At 57.8% G+C, this 27,479-nt stretch overlaps 1 protein-coding gene across 1 annotated transcript in view; it reads right to left on the minus strand.

The window, feature by feature from the left end:
* PCGF3 (polycomb group ring finger 3) overlaps positions 1–27,260 on the minus strand; it is a 59,860-nt gene extending 32,600 nt beyond the window's left edge. The window contains 6 exon segments of the mRNA XM_030801471.1: positions 114–210; positions 1,344–1,461; positions 2,600–2,695; positions 3,449–3,589; positions 3,891–3,929; positions 27,092–27,260. Of these exon segments, the coding sequence (XP_030657331.1) occupies positions 114–210; positions 1,344–1,461; positions 2,600–2,695; positions 3,449–3,586 (449 nt within the window). The 5' untranslated portion in view covers positions 3,587–3,589; positions 3,891–3,929; positions 27,092–27,260.
* Positions 27,261–27,479: the final 219 nt, after the last annotated feature.

Raw genomic sequence — 27,479 nt, forward strand, 5'->3', positions numbered from 1 at the left:
AGAGACACCCAGGGGCACTCACCCCATGTACTGTGGCCTGGGAACACCCACACTCACAGAGACGCCTGGGGCACTCACCCCACGTACTGTGGCCTGGGAAGGCCCACACTCACCCGATGTACTGCAGGGGGTGGCTCTGGTGGATCACGATCCTGCAGGTGGGGCAGGTGTTGTTCTCCTCCAGGTACTTCACCAGGCAGCTCCTGCAGACTGTCATCAAAGCACAGGTGTGTTAGGAGAGAGTCTAGAGCCAGGGCGCCCACCCCACCCGTGTGCTCCACTGAACACAGGCATCTCTGAGCTCATTTTTGTGCAGATGCTCACTGCTGTCCTCCTTGTGGCTCTTGGCTTCTGAAAGGAAACATCTTGCCATTCTGGTCTCAGAAGCAATGAGACGGTTTTAACTGCCCCGTCAATGGGCCTCCTCAAAGAGGCAGGGTTAGGAATTAAGTGGGAAGAAAAACTTATATGATGCTCAAAGGTGAGAGAGCTGTGGGTCATCAGAACATGGGCTAAAACAGAATTTTACAACACTTTGTCCTAAAAGATGAGAGTGTCTTCTACGTACAACTAGATAAAATCAAATGAAAATAACCTAACATAAAATATGCTAACCAATATCTAAAAATACGATTAAAGTTAAAGTCAAAATTCTATCAAATTGGCAAATATTTTATTTTCTAAAGTGAGAAATACACAAGCATCACTTGTGTTCTAAGTATATACTTCATTTTAAAGATCCTGTTTAAACAAAATGCTCCTCAGCCATCAAGAGACGCACACAGTGGTTCTCCATACCAGCAGGGCCACCAGCCATGGGGCCTCATGTTAGCATAAGAGCCAAGCCTCAGCCTGACGGATGGCACCTGCCCGTCAGCTGTAGCCACACTTAGAGAAACACTCAGGTCCAGCCCCAGTCGTGAGTCCTCTAACATCAAAGCACAGACTCATCAGGTGTGAGGACGCACATCAAGTGTGAGGAACACACTGGCAGGTTCCCCTTCGAAGGATTTAAGGAACTCCTTTGGAGATCTGGAAACTGCCGGCAGTGAGCGCTGTGTTACAGCGGCTACTGGCCTTGCTGCTCGGCAGGAGGAACGTGGGGTCTCTCCTGTGTTTCGCTCTCCTAAGTGAGGCCTCATCTGCTCTGAAACCACCCACAGGACCTTTAGTGTGAAATGTCTTTTCTGACTTATCTTCAAGATCGTCTCTGCCCCGGTCCTGGGTCCTGCTTTTGTCTGGGCTTGAGCTAAAAGCGTGTGGTAACACAAAAGCCAAGGTTGTGAAGAGCACAGAGCTGGGAAGGGCGCGCCCTCCCTGGGTGGCGCGGGCGGGGCACGTACAGGTGTGCAGACACTCGGTCACCGTGGTGGCGTCGATGAGGTACCCGCTGCACAGGCGGCAGGTGATGTGGGCGTTGATGTCCCACAGCTTGATCTTCCTGGTCAACATCTTTGGCTTCTGCAAGAGAAAACGCGATTAACATCTGAAACTCTTCCATGCCTTTCATCCTTGGCTGAGCTCTGACGGCCGCCCCCAGGGAGAACAGCTCAGGCCCTGAAGCCTGGGCGGCAGGAGCCTCTTGGGCTCACGGGGTCCCAGGCTCCCATGTGCAGGGCACAGTCAGCAATCCAGTGTCTGGGACAAGCCCACCTTTTCAAAAGCCCCCGGCTCCCCCAGCACTGGCTTCTCTCTGTGCTCAACACCCCCTCCTCTCCTCCCGAAGTGAGGACTGAGGAGGGTCCATAAAGCTGCAGAGGCAGGATCCCCGGGCCGTCTGTCTTCTGTGAAAGCGGAGGGAGCAGGAGGAGCCCGCGAAGGCAGAGCTGCCGGATGGGATGAGGATGGGCAGGCTCTGGGCACCTGGACCCTCTGCGGCTCACAGCGCGTCCCTTGGGCCCAGTTTAGAGTCTGGGCTGTGTGCTCATACCCCCTCCTCCCCATTCACTTCCGGGCCGGCGCAGCTTCCACAGTGTCTCCTGAGGCTGTGTCTCCCAGAGCCTGAGGGAGCACGGGGCAGCGGCGGAGGCAGCACGCGGCAGGGGCCCCACCCTACCCTCACGGGATGGGCACAATGCCAGGCCACAGTGGCTGGCAGAGGCCTTGCCTTGAGAGCTGCTGCAGCCGCTCTGCTCGCCCACCAGACCTGCGCCTTCAGGGAGGTGACCCCCGATGTCACCGCACGACGGCCAGCAGAGCCTGGTGATTTGCTTCTGTGCTTGAGGCAAGAGAGCAGGGTCGCTCCGCGTGTGGAGGCTGGCGGGGACTCGGGGTGGCCAGGGTTCACCCCACTACTAGGAGTTCGCTCCCCACACCTTTCACCAGGGCAGCAGCAGGAACGAGTTTCCCTCAGTGGGGACAGAAAGCTGCCAACCCAAACTGCTGCATGGGTGACACCACTTCTGTCATCACCGCCACCAAGAGGCCCAGCCTGGAGCTCTCTGCCGAGCCCCACATCGCCTGCTGCAGGCACGGGCCTGGGCGTCCAGCTGCCGTCCCACGAAGCAGCTGAGAGCTGGGCTCATCCAGGGGCCACATGTTTGCGGGTGAGGCCTGTCCCCGACCACTCTGCCACCACCTTCACACCTAGGGTCCTCACCTGGTCACAGAGACTTCCAAAGTCAAATCCTCCCTTCCTCCTCCCTGTAGGGCTGTGAGATTCGGGAGACCTGATGCGTACTGAGGACACGGGAGCCTGCCCAAGAAGGGAGAGGGAGGGCAGGGGAGGGGAGGGGAGGGCAGGGGAGGGGAGGGGAGGGGAGGGGAGGGGAGGGAGGGGAGGGGAGGGGAGGGCAGGGGAGGGGAGGGGAGGGCAGGGGAGGGGAGGGCAGGGGAGGGGAGGGGAGGGCAGGTGACGGGAGGGGAGGGCAGCGGAGGGGAGGGGAGGGCAGGGCAGGGGAGGGGAGGGCAGGGGAGGGGAGGGGAGGGCAGGGGAGGGGAGGGGAGGGCAGGGGAGGGGAGGGGGAGCTCCACCCTATGCCCGAGGACCACGCCCACCGGGGGGGAGGGGAGCCCCGCCCTATGACCCTGAGGACCACGCCCACCTGGGAGGGGAAAGAGCACCCGGGATGGGAGAGAGAGCCCTGCCCTGCGGCCCTGAGGACCTCCCTGCTGGGTGCTAGTCGACTGCCTCACAACTCACTGGGCTGAGGCCCCAGCCTCGGCCCCCATGCAGCACTGCTCCTCCGCAACACGCCGTCACCCAAGTGAACCAGTGACAGAAGGAGACCAGCCCTCTGCACCCCGCACTGCCATGGAGGCCTGGGCCCCCCATAGCTGGCTGGACTTTGGACTCTCACGGGAGGGGCCAGGAAAACTCGGCAGTGAACCGTGAACGCTGCATCGTGTCCTGACCAGCCAGCTACTCATGATCGCCGGCCCTCCCCACAACCAGCAACAGGGCAGGGCAAGGAGTCAGCAGGACCCCCTCGGGGGGCGTGGGCCTCACCTCCGCTAGACGTCCACGTGTCCGTCCCTCTGCCGGGGCATGGAGGCTTCAGGCCAGCACTTCCACGCGACGCTGCCTCCTGGCTCCGCACGCGGGCTCGCTTCTGCACCCTCCTTCTGGCCCTGGCTCTTTTTCCATTTTCTAGCACAGAAACGGCACCTGTTAGTTCACTTCGCGTCATGGATGTGTGACTGCCACAACTTCGCCATTCCTACTAGAACTTGCAACCAAGGCCTACCGAGCAAACGGCGGAATGGGGTCAATCAGAAGTACTGACCGGGAGTAAAGCTAAGGACCCACGCACGGCTCCAGCCTGTCCTCAGAGCCTGCGTTTTAGAGGCACTGCAAGGAACGGCGATCACATGCACAAAGCATGGTCCCGGCGGAGTCCGGCAGTTCACAGGCGCGGAACGAGAAGGGCAGTCGGCCTGCGCGCGCTTACCTGAGCACCACGCCTGGGGTCCCTGCTACATTGTGATGCCTGCGGAGAAAAAGCACAACAGGGTTACCCGTCGGCCGCAGGCGGACGACCCCCACCCCACCCGCGGTGCCAAGCCTGGCTCGGTTACACTGGTCTGTTCCGTGCTTAAAATAACCAAAAGTTCTTCAGGGACCGTGAAGAACAGGCTCTACCCGGGAGACACGGGCTGCTCTCGGTGCCTGTCGGGCGTCTCTGAGGCCCAGACCCAAGGCATCGGAGACAGCAGGCGTGGGCACGCGGCCCACGGGGGGGGGGGGCACCTTGGGGCCCCATCATGCTGTTTTGGGCCCAAGAAGGCAGGATGTGGGTCTGTGGAAGCCCCCCGGAGGAGGGGTGAATTTCAGGGGTGATCTGGGGAAATGCAGGGCCTCAGAGGCAATGCAGTGACGGCCGGCCGCGCGACGCAGCCACAAGATGCCCGCAATTTTGCTGCTGTGCACAGGGCACCGTGTTCTCTCCCAGTCACAGATCTGCCTGCACCTCGCAGATGTGCACCAAGGGTCCCGGTGTGGGCACTGAGCCTGGTGTTGGGCTCTGTGGGGATGAGGACAGGGAGGGCACCTGGGGCCCCAGACAGGCAGGGAGGGGCAGGGGAGGGACACGGTCCCCACCTGGGACCAGGAGACCACCTAGGGACCCTGCGTCTGGGACAGGGCATCAGGGTGACTGCCATGCTGGGAGTGCTTCCCCGGGAACCTCGGTGGCCTCCCCCACGTTCCTGTCTGAGTTGGGGAAAAGGGTGGCTGGAGTCAGACTGGGGAAAGTGGGGGCCTGGGATGACGTACAGTGTCTGTGGCTTTAGTGATAGAGATTAAATACTTTCATGCTCTTCATTTTCTACCCCATTTGTATCATTTCTACTCTTCCGGTTTCCCATAACTGCACTTTTTATTAACTAATCTTTGAAGCTTAGTTAACTTTTATATAAAAAGGGAGGAAGAAGGGAAAGAGTATAGTCTTCCCAGGCAAATATAAGGGGAGATCAGCAGGCGTTTCTGAGGCACTTGAGTTAGGGAGAAGAGAAACAAGATGAAGAGAATGAAGCCAGGCTCAAAGCCAGGCTTCCAGAATATTCTGCAACACTGGGGGCTTCCGCATCTCCCTGCTCAACAGCACGGCTGCTGACCACACGTGGCGTGGAGCACCTGAACTGTGGCTTGTGGGCCTGAAGGATCTCATTATAATTATTATTATTTCTTTTTTTTTTTTTGAGACAGGATCTTGCTCTGCCACCCAGGCTGGAGTGCAGTGGTGCCATCTCGGCTCACTGCAGCCCTGACCTCCTGGGCCTGAGCAATCCTCCCACCTCAGCCTCGTGAGTAGCTGGGATTACAGGCATGCACCACCACACCTGGCTAATTTTTGTCTTTTTAGTAGAGACAGGGTCTCGGTCTGTTATCCAGGCTGGCTGCAAACTCCTGGGCTCAAGTGATCCTCCCACCTCAGCCTCCCAAAGTGCTGAGATTACAGGTGTGAGCCACCGTGCGCAGCCCAATTTTTTTTTTTTTGAGATGGAGTCTCGCTCATCAGCCAGGCATAGTGGCTCATGCCTGTAATCCCAGCACTTTGAGAAGCCGAGGCTGGCAGATCATGAGGTCAGGAGATGGAGACCATTCTGGCTAACACGGTGAAACTCTGTCTCTACTAAAAATACAAAAAATTAGCTGGGTATAATGGCAGGTGCCTGTAGTCCCAGCTACTTGGGAGGCTGAGGCAGGAGAATCGCTTGAACCTGGGAGGCGGAGCTTGCAGTGAGCCAAGATCACGCCACTGCACTCCACCCTGGACGACAGAGTGAGACTCCGTCTCAAAAACAAACAAACACAAAACTCTTAGCAAATTAAGAAGAGAAGGAAATACCTTTAACCAAATACATTTTCTGTTGAAGACACTCAGCTGGGTGTGCAGTGGCTCATGCCTATAATCCTAGCACTTTGGGAGGCCAAGGCAGGTGGATCACATGAGATCAGGAGTTCGAGACCAGCCTGGCCAACATGGTGAAACCCTGTCTCTACCAAAATTACAAAAAATTAGCTGGGCGTGGTAGCAGGCGCCTGTGGTCCCAGCTACTCAGGAGGCTGAGGCAGGAGAATCACTTGAACCTGGGAGGCGGAGGCTGTAGTGAGCTGAGGTCACGGCACTGCACTCCAGCCTGGGTGACAGAGTGAGACTCCATCTCAAAAAAAAAAAAAAAAAAAAGACATGGCCGGGCGCAGTGGCTCATGCCTATAATCCCAGCACTTTGGGAGGCTGAGGCGGGCAGATCCCCTGAGGTCGGGAGTTCGAGACCAGCCTGACGAACGTAGAGAAACCCCATCTCTAGTAAAAATACAAAAACCACCCGGACATGGTGACACATGCCTGTAATCCCAGCTACTCGGGAGGCTGAGACAGGAGAATCGCTTGAACCTGGGAGGTGGAGATTGCAGTGAGTCGAGATCGCACCTTGCACTCCAACCTGGGGAATAAGAGTGAAACTCCATCTCAAAAAAAAAAAAAAAAAAAAAGACACTCGCTAACACACACATCCTCTCAAAGTCTTACACAAGAATGTTCAAAGCAGCCCTTTTCCTAACAGCCCCAAACTGGAAACAACCACCTAGTCCATCAGAAGGCGGATGATAAACACAACGTAACCCCTCCCCACGCAGACGCGGCTCGGCAGTGAAAGTGAACAGCGCAGGTGCCCACGATCCCACGGGGGAAAGGGGCAGACGCAGGAGCGCACACACGTTCCCACGCGCCACGCAATTCCAGAACAACAGCAAGTCTCATGGGAGGACGCAGGTGGGACGCACACAGTCCAGGCAGGGCATGGACTGGCCACAGAAGGGCCTGAGGGAGGCCTGCGGGGACCAAGCTCTGGGCCAGCACTGCTGGTGAGTCCATGAGACTGGACAGGTGGTGAAAAGTCCCCAAACTGCACAATAAAACTGGTGAATTTTAGTGTGTATCTTACAATTAAAAACACACACCACAAACATCATTCCTGTGGTGAAATTAGAAAAAAAAAGCCAAATTCTCAGCTTGTATTGCACCATCCCACCACAAAAATAACTAGGGCCGGGTGGGTGAGGACACTGGAAAAGGCGACCGTGAACCTTTGGAGGTTGCTAAGGAGGGTATCGTCACGATCGTGGATGAGGAAAAGATTTACGACACAGAAAACAAAACTGACTGTGAAGGAAATGCAAAGTCAAAGACAAGCACCCTGAGTTATCCAAAAGCGCCATGGAGAAAAAAAGCCAAGGCCTGAGGGCAATTTCGGCAGTGCCTCCAGGGCCGCAACCTAGACCAGGGCCTGGCCGCCATGGCCTGGCCGTGCCCCGCGGGCTGTGGAGCGGGCTTGCCAGCCCCTTGCAGGGCCTGCTCCCAGCACACAGCGCTGCTCGTTGGCGGGAGGCCTGAGGCCGCATGATATTCACCATCTGCTCCGTCACAGGGTTTGCCAGCCCCACTCCAGCCAACAGAGAGCTTCACAAAAGAGAAATTACAAATAAGCATGTTTTAAATGCTCAGCTGTATCAGTAAACTGGAAAATGCACATTAAAAACCCGATGAGATGGCTGCTGACCCCGGCGTGCAGGAGCCATGGCCGCAGCGCCACACAGCCCAGGTGCGCACCCGCGAGACCATTCCTGCCCGCCAGCCCGTCCCACAGCCCGTCCCACCCGCGGCTGCCCACTGCTGGTGGCCTGTTTCACTTCCATGGACACACGGTGGACGGGGCTGATCCTAACCATGGCTCGGAAGAGGCTGGACGACCTGAGGGTTAATCGGAGCCACAGAGAGCCTGGCGGAGAGTGGCCCCAGGGCTCCTGAGATGGGGAGGCCAGTGAGGGGCCGGCTGGGGAAACTGAGGTGGCTCCGGGAGGCTCCGTCATCATCTGTGGTCACGTGCTGGGGGACCTGGGGACGAGCACTGAGGCTGGACAGGAGGGGCGGCGACTTGGGTTTCCCCCGGGCAAATAAGAGCAGAACCCACAGCAGCCCTCGGCAGCCCACAGAGCCACAGCGCAGAGCCCTCAGCAGCCCACGGAGCCACAGCGCAGAGCCCACAGCAGCCCACGGAGCCACAGCGCAAAACCCACAGCAGCCCTCAGCAGCCCACAGAGCCACAGCACGGAGTCCACGCAGCCCTCAGAGCCACAGCGCAGAGCCCACAGCAGCCCGCAGAGCCCACAGCAGCCCATGGAGCCACAGCGCAGAGCCCACAGCAGCCCACGGAGCCACAGCGCAGAACCCACAGCAGCCCTCAGAGCCACAACGCAGAGCCCACAGCAGCCCACAGAGCCACAGCGCAGAGCCCACAGCAGCCCGCAGAGCCCACAGCAGCCCATGGAGCCACAGCGCAGAGCCCACAGCAGCCCACAGAGCCACAGCGCAAAACCCACAGCAGCCCTCGGCAGCCCACAGAGCCACAGCGCAGAGCCCACAGCAGCCCACAGAGCCACAGCGCAAAACCCACAGCAGCCCTCAGCAGCCCACGGAGCCACAGCACGGAGTCCACGCAGCCCACGGAGCCACAGCGCAGAGCCACAGCAGCCCACAGAGCCACAGCGCAAAACCCACAGCAGCCCTCAGCAGCCCACAGAGCCACAGTGCAGAGCCCACAGCAGCCCTCAGCAGCCCACGGAGCCACAGCACAGAGTCCATGCAGCCCACGGAGCCACAGCGCAGAACCCACAGCAGCCCTAGGCAGCCCACGGAGCCACGGCACAGAGCCCGTTCCTACTCCCTCCTCACATGGACACAGCTCCACCATGCACTGGGTCAGATGGTCCCATGGGCCCCACAACCCCTCAGGGCCGCTGCCCCTCCTCCCAGCAGCCTACACACCCCACGTCTAGTCCACAACTTCTCATTAGGTCTTAATTTATCATTTCTTGATATGCAGAAATGTAAACGAAAGCTTAAAGCTGGAAACAGAACTTCCCATGATTGCCACAGCTCCACATGTACACTCCTCACAGCGTGGCCAACGGTCCGCAATACGCGCTTCACACAGCCTCTGACGCGGAGAAACAGGAGCTGAAATACGAGTCCTCATCAAAACCAACCACAGAAGCGCAGGCTCTGGTGGCCTCAACAGTGTGGGAAGCGCCCGCCTGTGCCCGCATCTGCCCGCCTGCCACACCCGCAGTGTCACCAGGCCAGTTTCAGATCCCAAACTGCCTACTTCTCTCAGTGTGCACAACTATTGGTATGTATAAAGGCAGATTTATCAACACTAAGACAGTAATTTCTTTTCTTTGCTTTTTTTTTTGAGACAAAGTCTTGCTCTGTCACTAGGCTGGAGTGCAGTGGTGTGATCTCAGCTCACTGCAACTTCTGCCTTCTGGATTCAAGCACTTCTGCCTCAGCCTCCCATGTAGCTGGGACTACAGGCGTGCACCACCACACCCAGCTAATTTTTTTTTTTTTTTTTTGAGACGGAGTCTCGCTCTGTTGCCCAGGCTGGAGTGCAATGGCACGATCTCGGCTCACTGCAAGCTCCACCTCCCGGGTTCACGCCATTCTACTGCCTCAGCCTCCTGAGTACCCAGCTAATTTTTTGTATTTTTAGTAGAGACGGGGGTTTGACCATGTTGGCCAGGCTGGTCTCAACTCCTGACCTCAGGATCTGCTCACCAAGGCCTCCCAAAGCGCTGGGATTACAGATGTGAGCCACCACGGCCGGCCAAGAATAATTTCTAACAAAACACCTGGAGTATTTTATGAAGTAAATAAACAAAAGACAGACCTTGAACTGGCAGCTGCCACCCCACCCAGCCCAGAGCACGGGTTCCGCCTTCTGGTCCGTGGCCCCCACGGCACCGCTGTCCACCAGGGTGTTCCGTGGAGCTTCACCTTCCCCGCCTGTGTGGCCGGCTGTGGTGGCCCGCAGGACTGAGCCCCTGACCTGGCCGGCGTGGCCGAGGACGGACTCGGGTGTGGAAAAGCCTCCGGTGCCTTTGCTGTAGCCCCCTGAGCCTCGGTCACCCACTTCCCTGTCTCCCGCAGCTGATCCCACCTCTTCACTCTCGTCCCAAGGCCACATGGGCCTGACCACCCCCAGGGCTCCGCGCCCCCTCCCGGCTGACAACCACCATCTGCCCTGAGTCTGTCTGCTGGGGCTCTGCCATTGGGCCCTGAAGTTCTCAAACTGACCAGAACATTCCTTGACTGTTAACAGCAGCTGCTGTGCCTGACGCTTGCAGTCCTGGGCAGACAGCAGCCCCCACCGTCCTCACAGCTGCTGGGGAGGGGAGCGTGGCCCAGAGACCCCTGGATCCCTGGACGCCCCACGCGCCTCCTCCCTCTGCTGACTCCACTCTGCCCTGTCCCCTCCTCCCTCTGCTGACTCCACTCTGCCCTGTCCCCGGCTCCCCATGGAGACCACAGGCCTTCTGGGGAGCCATCCAGTCTGGGGTGCCGTGGGGCCTGACGCGTCACAGACCAGACTTGGATCACAGGGGGCATCGCACTCCAGCCCCTCCTGGCCTCACACAGGCCCCTGTGCTGTCCTTCAGGCCTGGGCTGCCCGCTCAGGTCTCAGCTCCATCCCCATCTAGCCAGCAGCCTCCGCTCCTGCGTCCTGAGGGTCTTCTAGGAATCTGCCCTACAAGGCCCCCTCACTTGGGGCTGAGGACCCTGCCCCACACAACCAGACTGAAGGGGCCCCTGCACCGTCTGGAACCCTCTGTCTTTCCCGGTCAGACTCACAAGCTCCATGTCCACACAGCTCTCACTTCCACAGAGCCCCATCTCTCCTTCCGGGGGGTGCGAAGCCCACCCCCTCCTCTGGTCTGCCTGGGCTACCCCTCTGGGCACCCCACTCTGGTCACCCACCTTCTTCTGCTTCCCGAGGGCATCTTCCAGATCTTTTTCCACCTCCCTCCTCTCAGTGATCACACCCAAGGCCAGCCCCTCCAGGTGCCACTTCTAGCCTCCGAAATGCACCCTCCTCTCCCTGGTGGACCTCAAGGTCACGTGGCTCCGTGGCTCCCGGCAACTGCAGGGCTAGGAGCCTTCAGAAATGCACAGGGAACATAGCTCTCACCACACTTTTCAGACACATCCCAGCATGGACAGCAATGACGTGAGTGTGGACTCGGCGTGGACGGCGATGACGTGAGTGTGGACCTGGTGCGGGCGGCGATGACTGGGTGTGGACCCGGCGCGGGCGGCGATGACTGAGTGTGGACCCGGCGTGGATGGCGATGACGTGAGTGTGGACCCGGCACAGACGCAGCCCCGACGTGAATGCCTCAGAATGTCTCTGATGCCTCAGTGTGGCATATGCCTTCCTCTCCACCCAGCTCAGCCACCCCCAAAACACCCCGCACGCCAGCCAGGCGGCTGCCTGGGGCGGCCTCCGGCTCCTGTCATTTAGCTGCCGGACGCTGGGAGGAGTTGCTGTTCCGAGTCGCGCCTGCAGCACACAGCCGTCTGGGTAACACAGTGGCTTTTGCTTTTTTGTTTTGCAGTAAAAGTCACATACACACGTATTCAGTTATGATGTGCAAAGCGAAGGATGATATTAAGGAAAAATGTTATCATCCTGAACACTCAGAGGCAGCGGCCGTTCTCCGCCTAAGGACGTGTCCGCGTCTGTGGGTGTGTCCTTAGATAACACGGCATACGCATAGATGCTGCTGTCACACAGATGCCGTCCCACGCCCCGTGCGTCCTGCACTACGCGATGTGCTCTGATGCAGTTTCTGCAACGAAGGAGCTGCCATGGGCCTCTCCACGTCCACACGCAGAGCCACCCAACCCACCCACCTCCCACAGGCCTCTCCCCACACCCACACGCAGCAACACACGTCCACCAGTCTCCCGCGGGCCTCTCTCCACGCCCACACGCAGAGCCACCCATCTCCCTAAGGGTCCTACAGGCCCTGGGGCCTGCGTTCAGCAGCCCCACTCACTGGGAGCTTCTCTGTCCTGTGAGGGGAGTCCTGGGGGGCAGGCTGACTCCCAGTGAGTGCACTCTGCCCTCGCCCCGCCTGGCCCACAGCCTCCTAGGGCACCGACTCCCTCTCTCCTCCGCTCTCCACCCTGGCGCCCTCTGCAGCCTGGACGCCTTAGCCCCCTGCCCCGTCTGGCTGACTGCCCAGCCCAGCCTTCCTCTGGAGGGCTCTGCCAGGAGGAAGAGCCGGCATCACAAGCCCATGACTGGGGCACATTTTCTTCTGCCACCCACATCTTAGGACAGCCTTGAAGTTTCTGTTGTTTGTGAGTCAGTTTTGCTGAGTTATGGAACTTTCCAGAAAACAGCTCCTGAGATTCACAGGCACAGAGCTGCAGGCTTGTCCTGTGCCGGCATGGAACAGCCTCACTGGGGAACCCTGAGAATCAGGGCCCGCACTGTTGTAATGGGGCAGTGAGGCTGGTTTCACAAACACCCATGAAATCGTCACCACCGCCCGACAGGCAGTGTTCCCTCCCCAGTGTCCTCAGCCTCGCGGGTGCCCAGCCCCGTGTGGAAGGGATGGCGCCACGTGGAGTCCCGTCTGCTCCACGCCTCCCGTTTGAGCTCCTGCTGCCCATGGGGTCATCCTCTCCTCCTTGCTGTCCTCGGCCACTCCCTGGACCATGCCAGAGCTCCCATCCAAGTGGTGAAACCCACCCAGGACAGCCTTCTCCAAGCCACCCTCCCACTAATTCACCCTCCAGACAAGTCTGAGCAGTATCTTAGAGACAGAAATCTGACATGTCCTCCTGACAGCAGAGCCGGGCCTCTCACCCTCTGCTTCCCATGCCAGTGCAGTCACATTGGAACCACATCCATTCACGTCGGGGCTGCGTCCATGCCGGGTCCACACTCACATCAGCGCCCGTCCACGCCGGGTCCACACGCACGTCATTGACCATCCACGCCGGGTCCACACTCACATCAGCGCCCGTCCACGCCAGGTCCACACGCACGTCATTGACCATCCACGCCGGGTCCACACGCACGTCATTGACCATCCACGCCGGGTCCACACTCACATCAGCGCCCGTCCACGCCAGGTCCACACGCACGTCATTGACCATCCACGCCAGGTCCACACGCACGTCATTGACCATCCACGCCGGGTCCGCATGCACGTCATTGACCGTCCACGTGGGGTCCTGTTCATGTTGGGGCTGTGTCCACGTCAGCCTTGCCTTCCTCCCAGCCATGCACAAGGCTCCCTGGCAGGAGGCCCTACCCACTCACGGATGGGCCAGCTCCTGTCCAGCTGACAAGAGACCCTGCACCTCTCTGGACGGGCAGCCCCACCTCCCGGAGCTGAAACCACTCTGCTGCCCTTCCTTGTGGCACTCTGTCCTCCCGCAGTCACCCTCCCCAGCGGCGCGCGGGCGCTCCTCCCACAGTCACCCTCCTCAGTGACACGTGGGTTCTGTGTGCGGCCTGGCCCCCTCAAGCACGGCACACTCTGGCAGCAGGGCCACATCGGCATCCTCATGAGGGGACAGCACGTCCAGGGCTATCACTCAGGAGGGAAAGGCCATCCAGTTGATGCCAGAGGCACCCCTGCCTTCGCCGATGGGCTCTGCAAAACCTGTTTTCATTTATTTTCACACAAAAATGACCAAACTGCTGAAACTGGCCCCACAGATGCCCCCAACCCAACACTAGCTGTTCACAACACTGTGAACTGCACCACAGCTACAATCCCGGATGGACTCTCGTTCCCATCGTCCGGATTGTCCCTCCCTGTGTGATGCGGCCCCGACGCTCCGACTGCCAAGGGAGGAGCTGGGCTGGGGTCCCTTCATGCCCTTGGCATCACTGCAGCAGCGACAGCACACAGACAAGGCCCAGCCAGGCCACTGGATGCCTCCAGCTCCGTGTCTCCGCACCTGGTTCACTTGTGGCCTTTCCACGACTGGCCTGACCCCAAACGCCCTGCCTGCACCGCCCTGCACCGTCCTGCCCCTCCAGCTCCGCTGCAGCCCTCAGCACCTGCCAAACTCACACACCGTCCCTTCTCCACCTCCCTATGGCGTAAACGCCTTGCTCCTGTTCCCTGACGGGACCCCGCATTGCAGCTGCACCACAGACACACACAGCTCCCTCGCCAACCCATGCAGAGGACACAGGACCTGGGGAGGCGGCTCACAGCAGCCAGGGAGGAACAGACACAAACCACTCTCCGGCGCACCATGTCCCTGAGCTGTGCCTGGCGAGAAGACAGTCCAGGCACCGAGGATTCTCATCAACCTCGTGCGGACACACAGAACCACACCAAGCACTCTCTGCTCCTTCCTGCTACAGACGAGCCAGATTAGGAGGAAAAGGGAACTTTACATGGTTCTCTGCACAGCTATGTCACCCTAGAAGTTTTTTTAAGAAAATGAAAAACAGCCGGGCGAGGTGGCTCACACCTGTAACCCAGCACTTTGGGAGGCCGAGGCAGGCAGATCACAAGGTCAGGAGTTCGAGACCATCCTGACCAACATGGTGAAACCCCATCTCTACTAAAAATACAAAAAATAGCCGGGCATGGTGGCACGTGCCTGTAGTCCCAGCTACTCAGGAGGCTGAGGCAGGAGAATTGCTTGAACCTGTATAGCAGAGGTTGCATTGAGCCGAGATCATGCCATTGCACTCCAGCCTGGGTGACAGCGCAAGACTTTATCTCAAATAAAAAAAGAAAAAAGAGAAAAAAAGAAAATGAAAAACAATGATACAACATGACAGCTGTTTGAATTTAATTCTCAAAAGGGTCTGTGACTCGAAAGACAGTAAGCATCCCTGCTCCATCTCTGGCCAGCCAGGAACTGACCCCAGGCAGTAAAGTCGCTTCCCCCATGGCCCAGCCCCTACCGTGGCCACAAAGCTCTCAGAGGGCCATGGGCTCCTGCCCACGCCTGTGACATCGAGCCCCCAGCCTGGTCCTTGACTCCTAGCCCTGCTCAGGGTGTTGCCTGCATTAGAGCAGCTGGGCCCCCAACTCCCAGCCAGAGGCAGCCGACACCAACTCCGTGGACCGCGGCGCTGTGGGGGTCACACACAGAGCACAGCGCTCACACGGACGGGGCTGAGACCGGACAGGCCTCACTGCTGGGCTGACATTTCTCAGTAGCTGGGATTACAGGCGCACACCAGCTCTCATTTTTTAAATTAAGTGTTTATACAAATATTTGAGTTCATACCTGAGGTACATTCACTAAGGTGGGACCCCAGATGAAAGTCACTACCAGCCTCAGAGTGTAACTCAGTGACATCCCCCTCAACCCAGGCCCCGCAGGCCTGCAGCCGTCCAGGAGGCCCAGGCAGGTTACACCCGGGGAGCTCGGGGGCGCTTCAGCAGTCCGGCCCCCAGCGCCGCCCCCAGGGCTACCCCACAGACCCCCCGACTCCACGTTTCCACTCCAGGCACCTCTAGCCCAACGCTGCCTTGAACTCCCATCCAGACGTCTGACGGCTGCACGTTGGTGGGTGGCTGGCCATGTCCATTGGGACTTTCCTGCCCTGACCTCCTCTGACAGCCTTGCACCCCAGGGAGCCCCAGACACCTCTGAGCCACCCGTGCCTCCCTCACACTGGGCCCCCCTAGAAACCAATCTGCTGTGCCTTGAAGGACACCCGGCACCCACACAGCACCCTCACCTCTGCCATACCAGGCCCCACTGACCTCAATGCAGCACCCACAGGGTCCCCGAACATACAAGCCGGAGTGGATGCAGAGGCTCCTCAGGGCCATCAAGGTCAGGCCCTGGCCGGGCCATCAGCTCACACCTCCCTCTGCCCCGCCGTGTGGACTCCTCACTCACCGCAGGACGTTCTCGGCCCTCCCGCTCAGGGCGCCCTGTGTCCAGAACACGCCCTCCTGCACCTTATCAAGCCTCTTCTCAATGTCATCTCAGTGATGCTGCAGAGACCACCTTGTGTGAAAGTAAGCACACACAGCCGGGCGCAGTGGCTCACACCTGTAATCCCAGCACTTTGGAAGGCCAAGGCGGGCAGATCCCGAGGTCAGGAGCTCGAGAGCAGCTTGGCCAATACAGTGAAACCCTGTCACTACTAAAAATACAAAAATTAGCTGGGTGTGGTGGCAGGCACCTGCAGTCCCAGCTACTCAGGACGCTGAGACGGGAGAATCACTTGAACCCAGGAGGTGGAGGTTGCAATGAGCCGAGACTGCGCCACTGCACTCCAGCCTGAGTGACAAAGCAAAACTGTGGGGAAAAAAAAAGCACACATGTGCAAGCCCAAGCACACACAGCACACACATGCACACCCCCATACATGCATGCACACGCACCCACACATGCACACACGTGCACACCCCCATACATGCATGCACACGCACCCACACATGCACACACGTGCACACACACCCACGCATGCACACGCACCCACACATGCACACACGTGCACACACACCCACGCATGCACGCACACCCACACATGCACACACGTGCACACGCACCCACACATACACGCACACCCACACATGCACACACGTGCACACACACCCATGCATGCACGCACACCCACACATGCACACACGTGCACACCCCCATACATGCATGCACACGCACCCACACATGCACACACGTGCACACGCACCCACGCATGCACACACGTGCACCACACCCATCATGCACGCACACCCACGCATGCACACACGTGCACACACACCCACGCATGCACACGCACCCACACATGCACACACGTGCACACCCCATACATGCATGCACACGCACCCACACATGCACACACGTGCACACACACCCACACATGCACACACGTGCACACCCCATACATGCATGCACACACACCCACGCATGCACACACGTGCACACACACCCACGCATGCACACGCACCCACACATGCACACACGTGCACACCCCCATACATGCATGCACACACACCCACGCATGCACACGCACCCACACATGCACACACGTGCACACACCCACACGCACCCACACATGCACACACGTGCACACCCCCATACATGCACACACCCACACATGCACACACGTGCACACCCCCATACATGCATGCACACGCACCCACACATGCACACACGTGCACACACACCCATGCATGCACGCACACCCACACATGCACACACGTGCACACCCCCATACATGCATGCACACGCACCCACACATGCACACACGTGCACACACACCCACGCATGCACACATGTGCACACACACCCATGCATGCACACGCACCCACACATGCACACACGTGCACACGCACCCACGCACGCACACACGTGCACACACACCCATGCATGCACACGCACCCACACATGCACACACGTGCACACACACCCATGCATGCACGCACACCCACACATGCACACACGTGCACACCCCCATACATGCATGCACACGCACCCACACATGCACACACGTGCACACACACCCACACATGCACACACGTGCACACACACCCATGCATGCACACGCACCCGCATGCACACACGTGCACACGCACCCACACATGCACACACGTGCACACGCACCCACACATGCACACACGTGCACACGCACCCACGCATGCACACACGTGCACACGCACCCACGCATGCACACACGTGCACACACACCCACGCATGCACACACACCCACGCATGCACACGCACCCACACATGCACACGCACCCACACATGCACACACGTGCACACACACCCACGCATGCACACACGTGCACACACACCCACGCATGCACACACGTGCACACGCACACACAGGCGCAACATGCACATGTGCCCACGTGTGCACGCACAGCAGGGCTCTAAGCTTGCAATTTACTGACTTATTTTGTTCCCTGCCCATCTCCCTATGTCAGCCTTATGCCTGGCGATATTAAAATTCAGGAGAAGGACTAGATGATGAAGTTGAGAAAATCTTCCCAAAAAATAGAAAAAGACAGGACATGGGAGAGAAAAGTTCCAACATCCCATTAATAGGTTTTGTAGAAAGAAGAGAGAAAAGTGAGAGAAGGAGCTTTGAATGATACTTTAATTTTATTTCCTCAGCGGGGTAACCAGCACACAGGCCTTGTATCATTCTCCATCAGTCTCCAGGCCTGCGGCAGGCCGTCTTCACCTCAGAGGCTGAAACAATCCCTCACGAGCATGGCCCGCCGGAATGAAGGGCCACAGAGCACCGCACACAGCCACCCCTGACTACCGGGCCTCAGGGCACAGAGGGCCCGCAGCTCCCCAGGGCAGAAGCCCCACAAAGGACTGGGGTTCAGTGTCCGGCTTCGCAACGGCAACACTGAATTCTACACGTCAAAGACACCATCCTTCCAGAGCTCTGAAGAAAATGACCTTCCACACAGAATTCCCTGCCCAGCCACTCGACCACTCAGGATGAAAAGAAGCGAAGGCGTTTCCAGAGGTCTCAGGAAGGCTGCGTTCCAATGTTCACTCAGAAAATGCCTGCCGAACACCTTTCTGCACCAGGCGGTGTTGGCGGCGCTGGTACCAGTCCAGCTCGGCCACTGCCCACTGCAATCAGGCTTGAGCTGGGACTAGCACAACAGTGGCCAGGGTGTTATGACTCAGGAAAAATACACCTACGGCAAGGAAGAAACGGCAAGGAAGAAGAGGGACGGACGGTGCGGGGAGACCCAGCCGAGGAGGGTGAGGCTGCGAAGACAGCAGGCAACCCCAGACAGAGGCGAGAGGGCCAGAGACAGAGGCGACAACAGGGGCCCAAAGGACCACCAGGAGGTGGCTGGAGAACGAGGCCCTCAGACAGGAGAACACGAACAGAGGCCAAGGGGGGTGGGGGCTGTGAGCTGACTCTCAAGGAGGTACAGCTGGAGACGGTAAAGCCCGACACCACCGGGAAAGAAGAGGCAAGGTCAGAACGCAACTAACGATGTCTACAGTGTCCCAGCACCGACGTCCAATTCTCACATTCAGTGTCCACAGGGTCCCAGCACCGATGCCCAGTTCTCACCCTCAGTGTCCACAGGGTCCCAGCACCGACGCCCAGTTCTCACCCTCAGTGTCTACAGGGTCCCAGCACCGACGCCCAGTTCTCACCCTCAGTGTCTACAGCGTCCCAGCACCGACGTCCAATTCTCACATTCAGTGTCCACAGGGTCCCAGCACCGACGCCCAGTTCTCACCCTCAGTGTCTACAGGGTCCCAGCACCGACGCCCAGTTCTCACCCTCAGTGTCTACAGGGTCCCAGCACCGAGGCCCAGTTCTCACCCTCAGTGTCTACAGGGTCCCAGCACCGACGTCCAATTCTCACATTCAGTGTCCACGGGTCGCAGCACCGACGCCCAGTTCTCACCCTCAGTGTCTACAGGGTCCCAGCACCAACGTCCAATTCTCACATTCAGTGTCCACGGGTTGCAGCACTGACGCCCAGTTCTCACCCTCAGTGCCTACAGGGTCCCAGCACCGACGCCCAGTTCTCACCCTCAGTGCCTACAGGGTCCCAGCACCGACGCCCAGTTCTCACCCTCAGTGCCTACAGGGTCCCAGCACCGACGCCCAGTTCTGTTACTCACATACTGACCCACGGACTGCTGAAAAGGGACTTTTGAAGCTGTAATTAAGGTCCCAAATAAGCTACCTGAAAATCGGGAGTGCCCAGGTGTGCGTGACCTAGTGAGAAGCGTCCCTCCAGAGCAGCTTTCTCCAGCTGAGACTGAAAAGGACGTCAGGGGCCATGTCTCCGCTGGCCTGGCAGAAGGCAGTGGGGTGGGAAGGACGAGAGCCTGGTCCGAGGACAGGGAGACAGGAACTCCAGCGCCCGGGGGTCTCACCTGGCATGGTCAGAAGGGCCAGGACCTCCAGGACAAGGCCAGGCCCTGGCTGACTCTGGTTCAGGAAAACATGGAGACATTCTCAAGACAGCTGGGAAGAGGTAAGGCGGCCTGAAAATCAGGCAACCCCGTGAGGTAGGCGCCACCGTCCTAGGTTCACAGTGGGGCTGCAGCTGTGTGGGGTCCTCCCCTAGTTATTGCTCTCAGGTGGGGCTCACCTTCCCAGCAAGGCTCCTGTCCGGAGCCGCTCACAGGTGAGTCCAGGACGTACTGAGAGAAGGAGAGGAAGCAAACGCGGCCGAATGGCCACAAGTGGGTCTGGGCGGTAGAGGGTGCTGTCCTGGTCTGTTCAGGCGGCTGCGACCGAAGCACCCTATACCGAGCAGCTGACAAACCACAGAACGCACTTCTCAGTTCTGCAGGCTGCGAGTCCAGAATCAAGGCGCTGGCCAATTTGGGGGCTGGTGGGGTCAGAGTCCTCACAGGCAGTGCCTTCCCTCGTGTCTTCGACGACAGAAAGGGCGCTGGTCCCAGTCATCAGGGCAGAGCCTCCCGAGGGCCCCACGCCTGACACCACCACCTTGGGGGTTAGGGTACCCCATGGATTCTGGGGGACACAGACGTTCGGACCACAGCAAGTGCTCACTGTATAATTTTCTCCATTTTTCTGTATTGTGACTTTTTTTCTTAACAAAAATTTGGGTAAAAAAGTAAATTAAAATCACTTAACATTTAAAAAATTTTAAGGTGAGCCCTCGTGGCCCCCACATTCCAATGGTGACTGCCCTGTGCGCCCTCTGCCGTGCCGGGCTCACACTGCGAAATAAGCACAGCTTTTATGGTCTGATTCCAGGGCAGCATCAGGAATCCAACAAGTTCATACTCATGCCGTCTCAGAACAGCTCCACACAGCATCTGTGAGCATCAGCTTCCGGTTACTGTTTATTGAGCATCTAATACGGGCCACACCCTGATCAAGAACCTGGAAATCTAACAGCTCACAAGACCCAGACAGGAGACGCAGCCACAAAGTCATAGCCTCCCACGAGGCCACATAGGATCCATGAGGCCACAGCCCCCACCAGGCCACACAGGACCCACAAGGCTACGGCCCTACCAGGCCACACAGGACCCACAAGGCACATAGGATCCACAAGGCCACAGGCCCCAGGAGGCCACATAGGACCCACGAGGCCACAGCCCCCACCAGGCCACACAGGACCCACCAGGCCACAGCCCCCACCAGGCCACACAGAGCCCATGAGGCACACAGGACCCACGAGGCCACAGCCCCCACCAGGCCACACAGGACCCACAAGGCCACAGCCCCCCAGGCCACACAGGACCCACAAGGCCACAGCCCCCACCAGGCCACAGCCCCCATGAGGCCCACAGGCCCCCAACAAGGCCGTATAGCCCCTATGAGGCCCACAGCCCCACGAGGCCACAGCCCCCTGAGCCACACAGCCCCCATGAGGCCCGCAGCCCCCCACAAGGCCCACAGGCCCCCAACAAGGCCGTACAGCCCCCACGAGGCCCACAGCCCCCATAAGACCCACGAGGCCAACAGGACCCATGGATTAGAGGGAGTTTCAAGGAGATCTGCAGACAGATTTCCTCTCTTTGCATCTATTTCTTATTAAACACCTGGAATTTGCTATTAATGTAGCAAAGCCCAGCAAATATCAATGAATTCGGAAAAAAAAAAAAAAAAAACCAAGCCAACAAATCCACTCTCTAAATGTATCTAAATATTAGCGTTTATTGGCCGGGCGCCGTGGCTCACGCCTGTAATCCCAGCACTTTGGGAGGCTGAGGCGGGCGGATCATGAGGTCAGAAGTTTGAGACCAGCCCGGCCAACACGGCAAAACCCCATCTCTACTAAAAATACAAAAACTTAGCTGGGCGTGGTGGTGGGCGCCTGTAATCCCAGCTACTTAGGGAGCTGAGGCAGGAGCATCGCTTGAATCAGGAGGCGGAGGTTGCAGTGAGCCGAGATTGCGCCACTGCACTCCAGTCTGGGCTGCAAGAGCTAAACTCCATCTCAAAACAAACAAACAAAAATATTAGAGTTTATCTTAAAAAAAGCAAGTCAATATAACAACAGGTTGCAGGACTGTTTTCTAGAGAGTATTAGTTCCTATCAATCGGAGTTTTAACTTAGTGGATAATTCTACAAAAATGCACCTCGGCAACATTCACTATTGTTCTTTGTCATTTTGGCATTTGCGTAATTCAGTTCTGTTGGGGGAGAAACATGGCAGATCTGGAAAGATAGTTTTGTTTTTCTTAAGGCCTCACATTTTTAAAATTCCATGATAAACTATCAATGTATGAAATTAAAAATAATTTCAATGTTTGAAGCACAATGATTTGTACCATATTTTTGCAATATTAACAGCAAATATCATAATAAAAAATAGATAAACAATAGGAAACTGTCCCTAAACCTCACTATATTTCAATGGTAAAAGAAAAATTACATTTTCTTTTTTTTTTTACTTTTTATTTTTTTCGAGACAGAGTCTCACTCTGTCGCCCAGTCTGGAGTGCAGTGGTGCGATCTTAGATCACTGCAAGCTCCGCCTCCCGGGTTCAAGCGATTCTCCTGCCTTAGCCTCCCGAGTAGCTGGGATTACAGGTGCCCACCACCATGCCTGGCTATTTTTTGTAGAAAAATTACACACGCCTGCCTAATTCTGTAGAAAAATTACATTTTCAAATTCTAACCATTAACCAAAAATAAGGCTGCAAACAAAATAAATCCTGCCATTTAATAAAGAGTAACAGCATACACCAAAACAAGACTCACTTTATAATCCAAATCAAAAAACCCAAGTAAACAATTCTAGCCCATGGCAATGGGCCCCTGCCGCACCCTGCAGCTCCTCGATTTTGCCACAGAGTGGCTGTGGTCTAAACAGCGGGGTGGTGGGAGGGGCGGCTGAGGTCTCCAGAGTCCAGGACAGGTCCCCTTCCCGGCCCTAGCTCCAGCCCAGAACCGGAGGGAGGCATGGGGTCCAGCTCCCTGTGGAGCGGAGGGTGTGGGCTGGGAGCAGAGACTCTGGCTCGCAGAAGTGCCTGGACCCTGGAGCTAAGTCCTCACACAGGTCAAATGTCCAACATGGTCAGGGTCTCACGTCTCCTACAGCATTTTTATGAAGTCACAAATAACTGCGTGCGCAAGGTCTACCGTAACCGGTAAAAACATTTCCCCCATATATTTAAAATGGTTTAGGAAAACTTAACAGAAGTCGGTTGATAATTTCTGGAGCAAAATCACTGGCAGGAAAAAAATGAGGGGATTCTGAGAACAGCAAAAATCCTTGCACTTGAAGCTGTCAGAAAGGATTTGACATCAGTGACACACACCTTGTAATTTAATTTGTGGGGGTCTTATGGCTTCCTACTGGTATGCCAAATTGCAAGTTAATTCCTAAGAATCTGTTCTATCTGTAATTTATCTTCTTTTACATATCACAAATATCTCAATCATGATGGTGACATCGGAGAAACCCACACCAATTAGAGACAGCTGAATGGTCACATCCTCATCTTAACACGTCACTCCACATGCAATCGCTGATTTACTTACAGGATTCTCTCCAGTGCCCTGACAGGTGCCAGGCTCACAGCACTACTGCACTGGGCAGGCTTTAAGGTGTTCCAGTGACCCCACCTGCCCATCGTATGCTCACCATTTTTGGAGTCCCCTCCCCTCAAGTGTGTAGGGGCCGAACGACTCTTGGCAAAAGTGGTAGAATGTCACTCCACAAAGACTGGGACGTCCTTCCTGTCCCTCTCTGGCTTGGCTTGGGCTCCCTCGGAGCTGCCCTATAGAGAAAGGAACTGAGGTCTCCAGCCCACAGTCACGTGACGCAGCCTGGATGCAGACCCTCCCCAGTTCAGCCTTCAGAGGAGACACAACCCCAGATGGGAGGTCCCTGAGCCAGAGCCCACCTGGACTCCCGACCCACAGAAATAGTAAGATACTATCGGACTGCTGGTTTAAGGCAGGGGTTCTGGGGTACTCTGCCACACAGCAATATATAAATAATACAACCACTCAGCACGGCCACACCTCTAAAAACCTGGGAACCAGACAGCACAGAGCCAAACAAACCTGAACACTCAGCTTCCCAAGCCTCTTCCACAACTTCACAAAGTAAATGAAGTTTAAAAAACAGTAAAGGATATGTCAAAAGAGCAAATCAGAAGGAAGTGTTGAGTAAAAAGGTCCCTGGCGGTTACACTGGGCGAGTAAAAGCTTCTAGGTCCAGGCTGACCATGTGGGGACACAATGTGGCTGACACTGAGTTAAGCTGAAAACCTAACACGGTTTTCTCCTAAGTAACCAAGAAGTGAAGCTGTGGCAAAGATGAAATCCCGAACCATCGAATTCAGTGTCTCTCTTGGGAGTCTAGATAGCTCAGTTTCAGGGTTACACCTCATTGTACTGCCCAACTTCCAGGCAAGCCCGCACGCCTAATCCGAGGGGATGTCTCTGAAGAGCGACCCTGCCTTTCATTCATTTGTTCATGGATCATTCACTCTTGCCTTTCATCCATCTGTTCATGGATCATTCACTCTTGCCTTTCATTCATCTGTTCATGGATCATTCACTCTTGCCTTTCATCCATCTGTTCATGGATCATTCACTCTTGCCTTTCATTCATTTGTTCATGCATCATTCACTCTTGCCTTTCATTCATTTGTTCATGGATCATTCACTCTTGCCTTTCATTCATTTGTTCATGGATCATTCACTCTTGCCTTTCATTCATTTGTTCATGCATCATTCACTCTTGCCTTTCATTCATTTGTTCATGCATCATTCACCCTTTTTTTTTTGAGATGGAGTCTGGCTCTGTCGCCCAGGCTGGAGTGCAGTGGCACGATCTCGGCTCACTGCAAGCTCCGCCTCCCGGATTCACATAATTCTCCTGCCTCAGCCTCCCGAGTAGCTGGGACTACAGGCGCCTGCCACCACTCCCGGCTAATTTTTTGTATTTTTAGTAGAGATGGGGTTTCACTGTGTTAGCCAGGATGGTCTTGATCTCCTGACCTCGTGATCCGCCCGCCTCTGCCTCCCAAAGTGCTGGGATTACAGGCGTGAGCCACTGTGCCCGGCCGCATCATTCACTCTTTTGGGAAATGTGCAGCACACCGAGTGGCCACACGGCACCCTCTGGGAGCGGGGTTCCTGGGATGACCACCCGCTGAAAAGATCTCACTAGACAACCCTTCCCTAGTCAAAGGACAGCATAGACCGCTCGCTTCTGAATACCTCATGTACCCCACTTTTTCATTACCACTTCCAAATTAAAGGAAAACACCCACAAGTTTTCGATGAAAGGCTGATTCAAAGGTTTCAGAGAAATAAACCAACCCCCGCCCCCACCCCAACCACCACCAGGATCCTTTAATTCCTTCCCTTACTGGAGAGGGAGTGCGAAACAGCCTTGCCTGCTGCAACTTTCCTGACTTGGACCAACTGTCCCCAAAATATGCCCAGGAGTCCACATCCCAGCTCAGACCCCACCCCTCCTCCAAGTCTCCCGGACACAGTAAACGCCTCTACACTGAGGAAGCGGGGCACTCACGTGACCTTGAAGATGGGGAGGGGGTAGGAGGGGTTGAAGATGCTGGACACAGACCATGGCCAAGGCAAGGACAGGACAGCAGCCCTGGATGAGGGGCTGAGAGGGGAGGGCACAGTGCCAGCCTGAGGTGTGGAGTCTGTGGGCTGGGAGTTCCTGGAACCCTGAGGCTCCTGCCTCATACCTACCCCAGGTACCACCTAAGCGGTTCGTGTGCAGGGGCTGTGGGGCTGGCCCAGGGTCTCACGGAAAGGGCCTTGGGTACCAGGATGCCAGATGCCTGGCCTTCACAGCAGGTGTGACCAGCTGAGTGGGCTGGGCAGATTCAGGACACTGCTGGATTCCCCCCTGAGGGTCCCAGTACACCTTACAGTCTAGTCTTGGGGCCTACATGCCCCTAGTGACTTGTTCAGGAGTCCCAGCCCTCTGAGGACCTGTCTGGAAGTTCCAGCTCTCATCAGGTCCTCTTTGAGAGCCTAGCCTTCTTCCATGTCCACACCAGTGTCCCGACCCTAAGTGACCCCATCTGAGGTCCTGGTCATCTAGGAGCCTGTCCATGTCACAAGCCCTTCTCACTGTCCAGTCTCAGGGTCCCAGCCCCCAGGGGAAGACAGGGCTGTCTCAGGGTCCCAGCCCCCGGGTGAAAACAGGGCTGTCTCAGCGTCCCAGCCCCTGAAACAGGGCTGTCTCAGCGTCCCAGCCCCCAGCCCCCAGGGCAGGACAGGGCTGTCTCAGGGTCCCAGCCCCCAGGTGAAAACAGGGCTGTCTCAGGGTCCCAGCCCCCGGGTGAAAACAGGGCTGTCTCAGGGTCCCAGCCCCAGGGGGAAGACAGGGCTGTCTCAGGGTCCCAGCCCCCGGGTGAAAACAGGGCTGTCTCAGGGTCCCAGCCCCCAGGGGAAAACAGGGCTGTCTCAGGGTCCCAGCCCCCAGGGGAAGACAGGGCTGTCTCAGGGTCCCAGCCCCCAGGGCAGGACAGGGCTGTCTCAGGGTCCCAGCCCCCAGGGGAAGACAGGGCTGTCTCAGGGTCCCAGCCCCCAGGGAGGACAGGGCTGTCTCAGGGTCCCAGCCCCCGGGTGAAAACAGGGCTGTCTCAGGGTCCCGGGGGAGACGGGGCGGTCTCAGGGTCCCGGGGGAGATGGGGTGGTCTCAGGGTCCCAGCAGTGCTCACAGGACTCACAGCACTGCTCCAGGGTCAGGTCCTCCTGAGTTACGGTCATGGGGTCCTGGCCCTCGTCTGTGACCCACTTTAAGGCAGGACCTTCCTGGTGGACCTATTCTGGGGTCCTGGCATTCTTTGGGTTCTGCCTGGTCCCTAGGTCTGGCCCTCCTCCGTGATTCTTCCCAGGGTCCTAGCCCTCCCTGGGCCCTGCCAGGTGGCCAGGTCCGACCATCCTTGGTGACCCATCTTGGGGTCCCAGCCTTTCTCGGTGACCTGTCCCAGGGTCAGACCCTCCTGGATGACGTGTCATGGTGTCCTGGCACTCTGGGGGTCCTGTGCATTCCCAGAGCCCAACTCTCTTCAGGTCCTGCCTGGTCTGAGGACCCAGCCCTCCCGGGGTCCTGCCCGGGTTGGGGTCTTGGCCCTCCCGGGGTCCTGCCCGGGCTGGGGTCTCGGCCCTCCCGGGGTCCTGCCTGGGCTGGGGTGCCGGCCCTCCCGGGCTCCTGCCCTCCCCCGGGCCTGCCAAGGGCTTCCCCGGCCAGGCCGACGGGGACGACGGAGCGCGGGCCCGGGGTTCGGAGCCTCCCGGGCCGGACACCGGCCGAGGCCGCAGCCTGAGGAGCGGGCGCTAAGGGCCCAGGCCAGGCGGGACGGACTCACTGACCTGCGGTCTCGGGGCTGCGGGCGAGCAAGGCGCACGCGGGGTCCGCGCCGGAGGGGGGAGGGGGCGCCGCTCCCTCTGGGTCCCCCCCAAGAGGAGGAGAAAAAAGCCCGTCCGGAGTTTAAAACAAAGAGGCGGAAATGCCCGAGCCGAGCCGAGCTCCGCGTCGGGGGCGCCGCGCTCGGAGCATGCGCGGTGTGAGGCTGGGCTCCCACCCCGCGGCCAGGGGCGTGGGCGGGGCCGGGCCGTAAGGGGCGGGGATAGGGGCGGGGAGGGGCGTGGTCAGAGGGCGCAGGCGCGTCGGGTCTGGACTCGGCTGAGGGACCCGCTGGGCGCGAGGGCCAGGGGCGGGGCATAGGGCGGGGCCACGAGGGGCGTGGTCAGGAGAGCT

The sequence above is a fragment of the Nomascus leucogenys genome, chromosome 20, assembly GCF_006542625.1.
Source record: "Nomascus leucogenys isolate Asia chromosome 20, Asia_NLE_v1, whole genome shotgun sequence".
Classification (NCBI taxonomy): Eukaryota; Metazoa; Chordata; class Mammalia; order Primates; family Hylobatidae; genus Nomascus; species Nomascus leucogenys.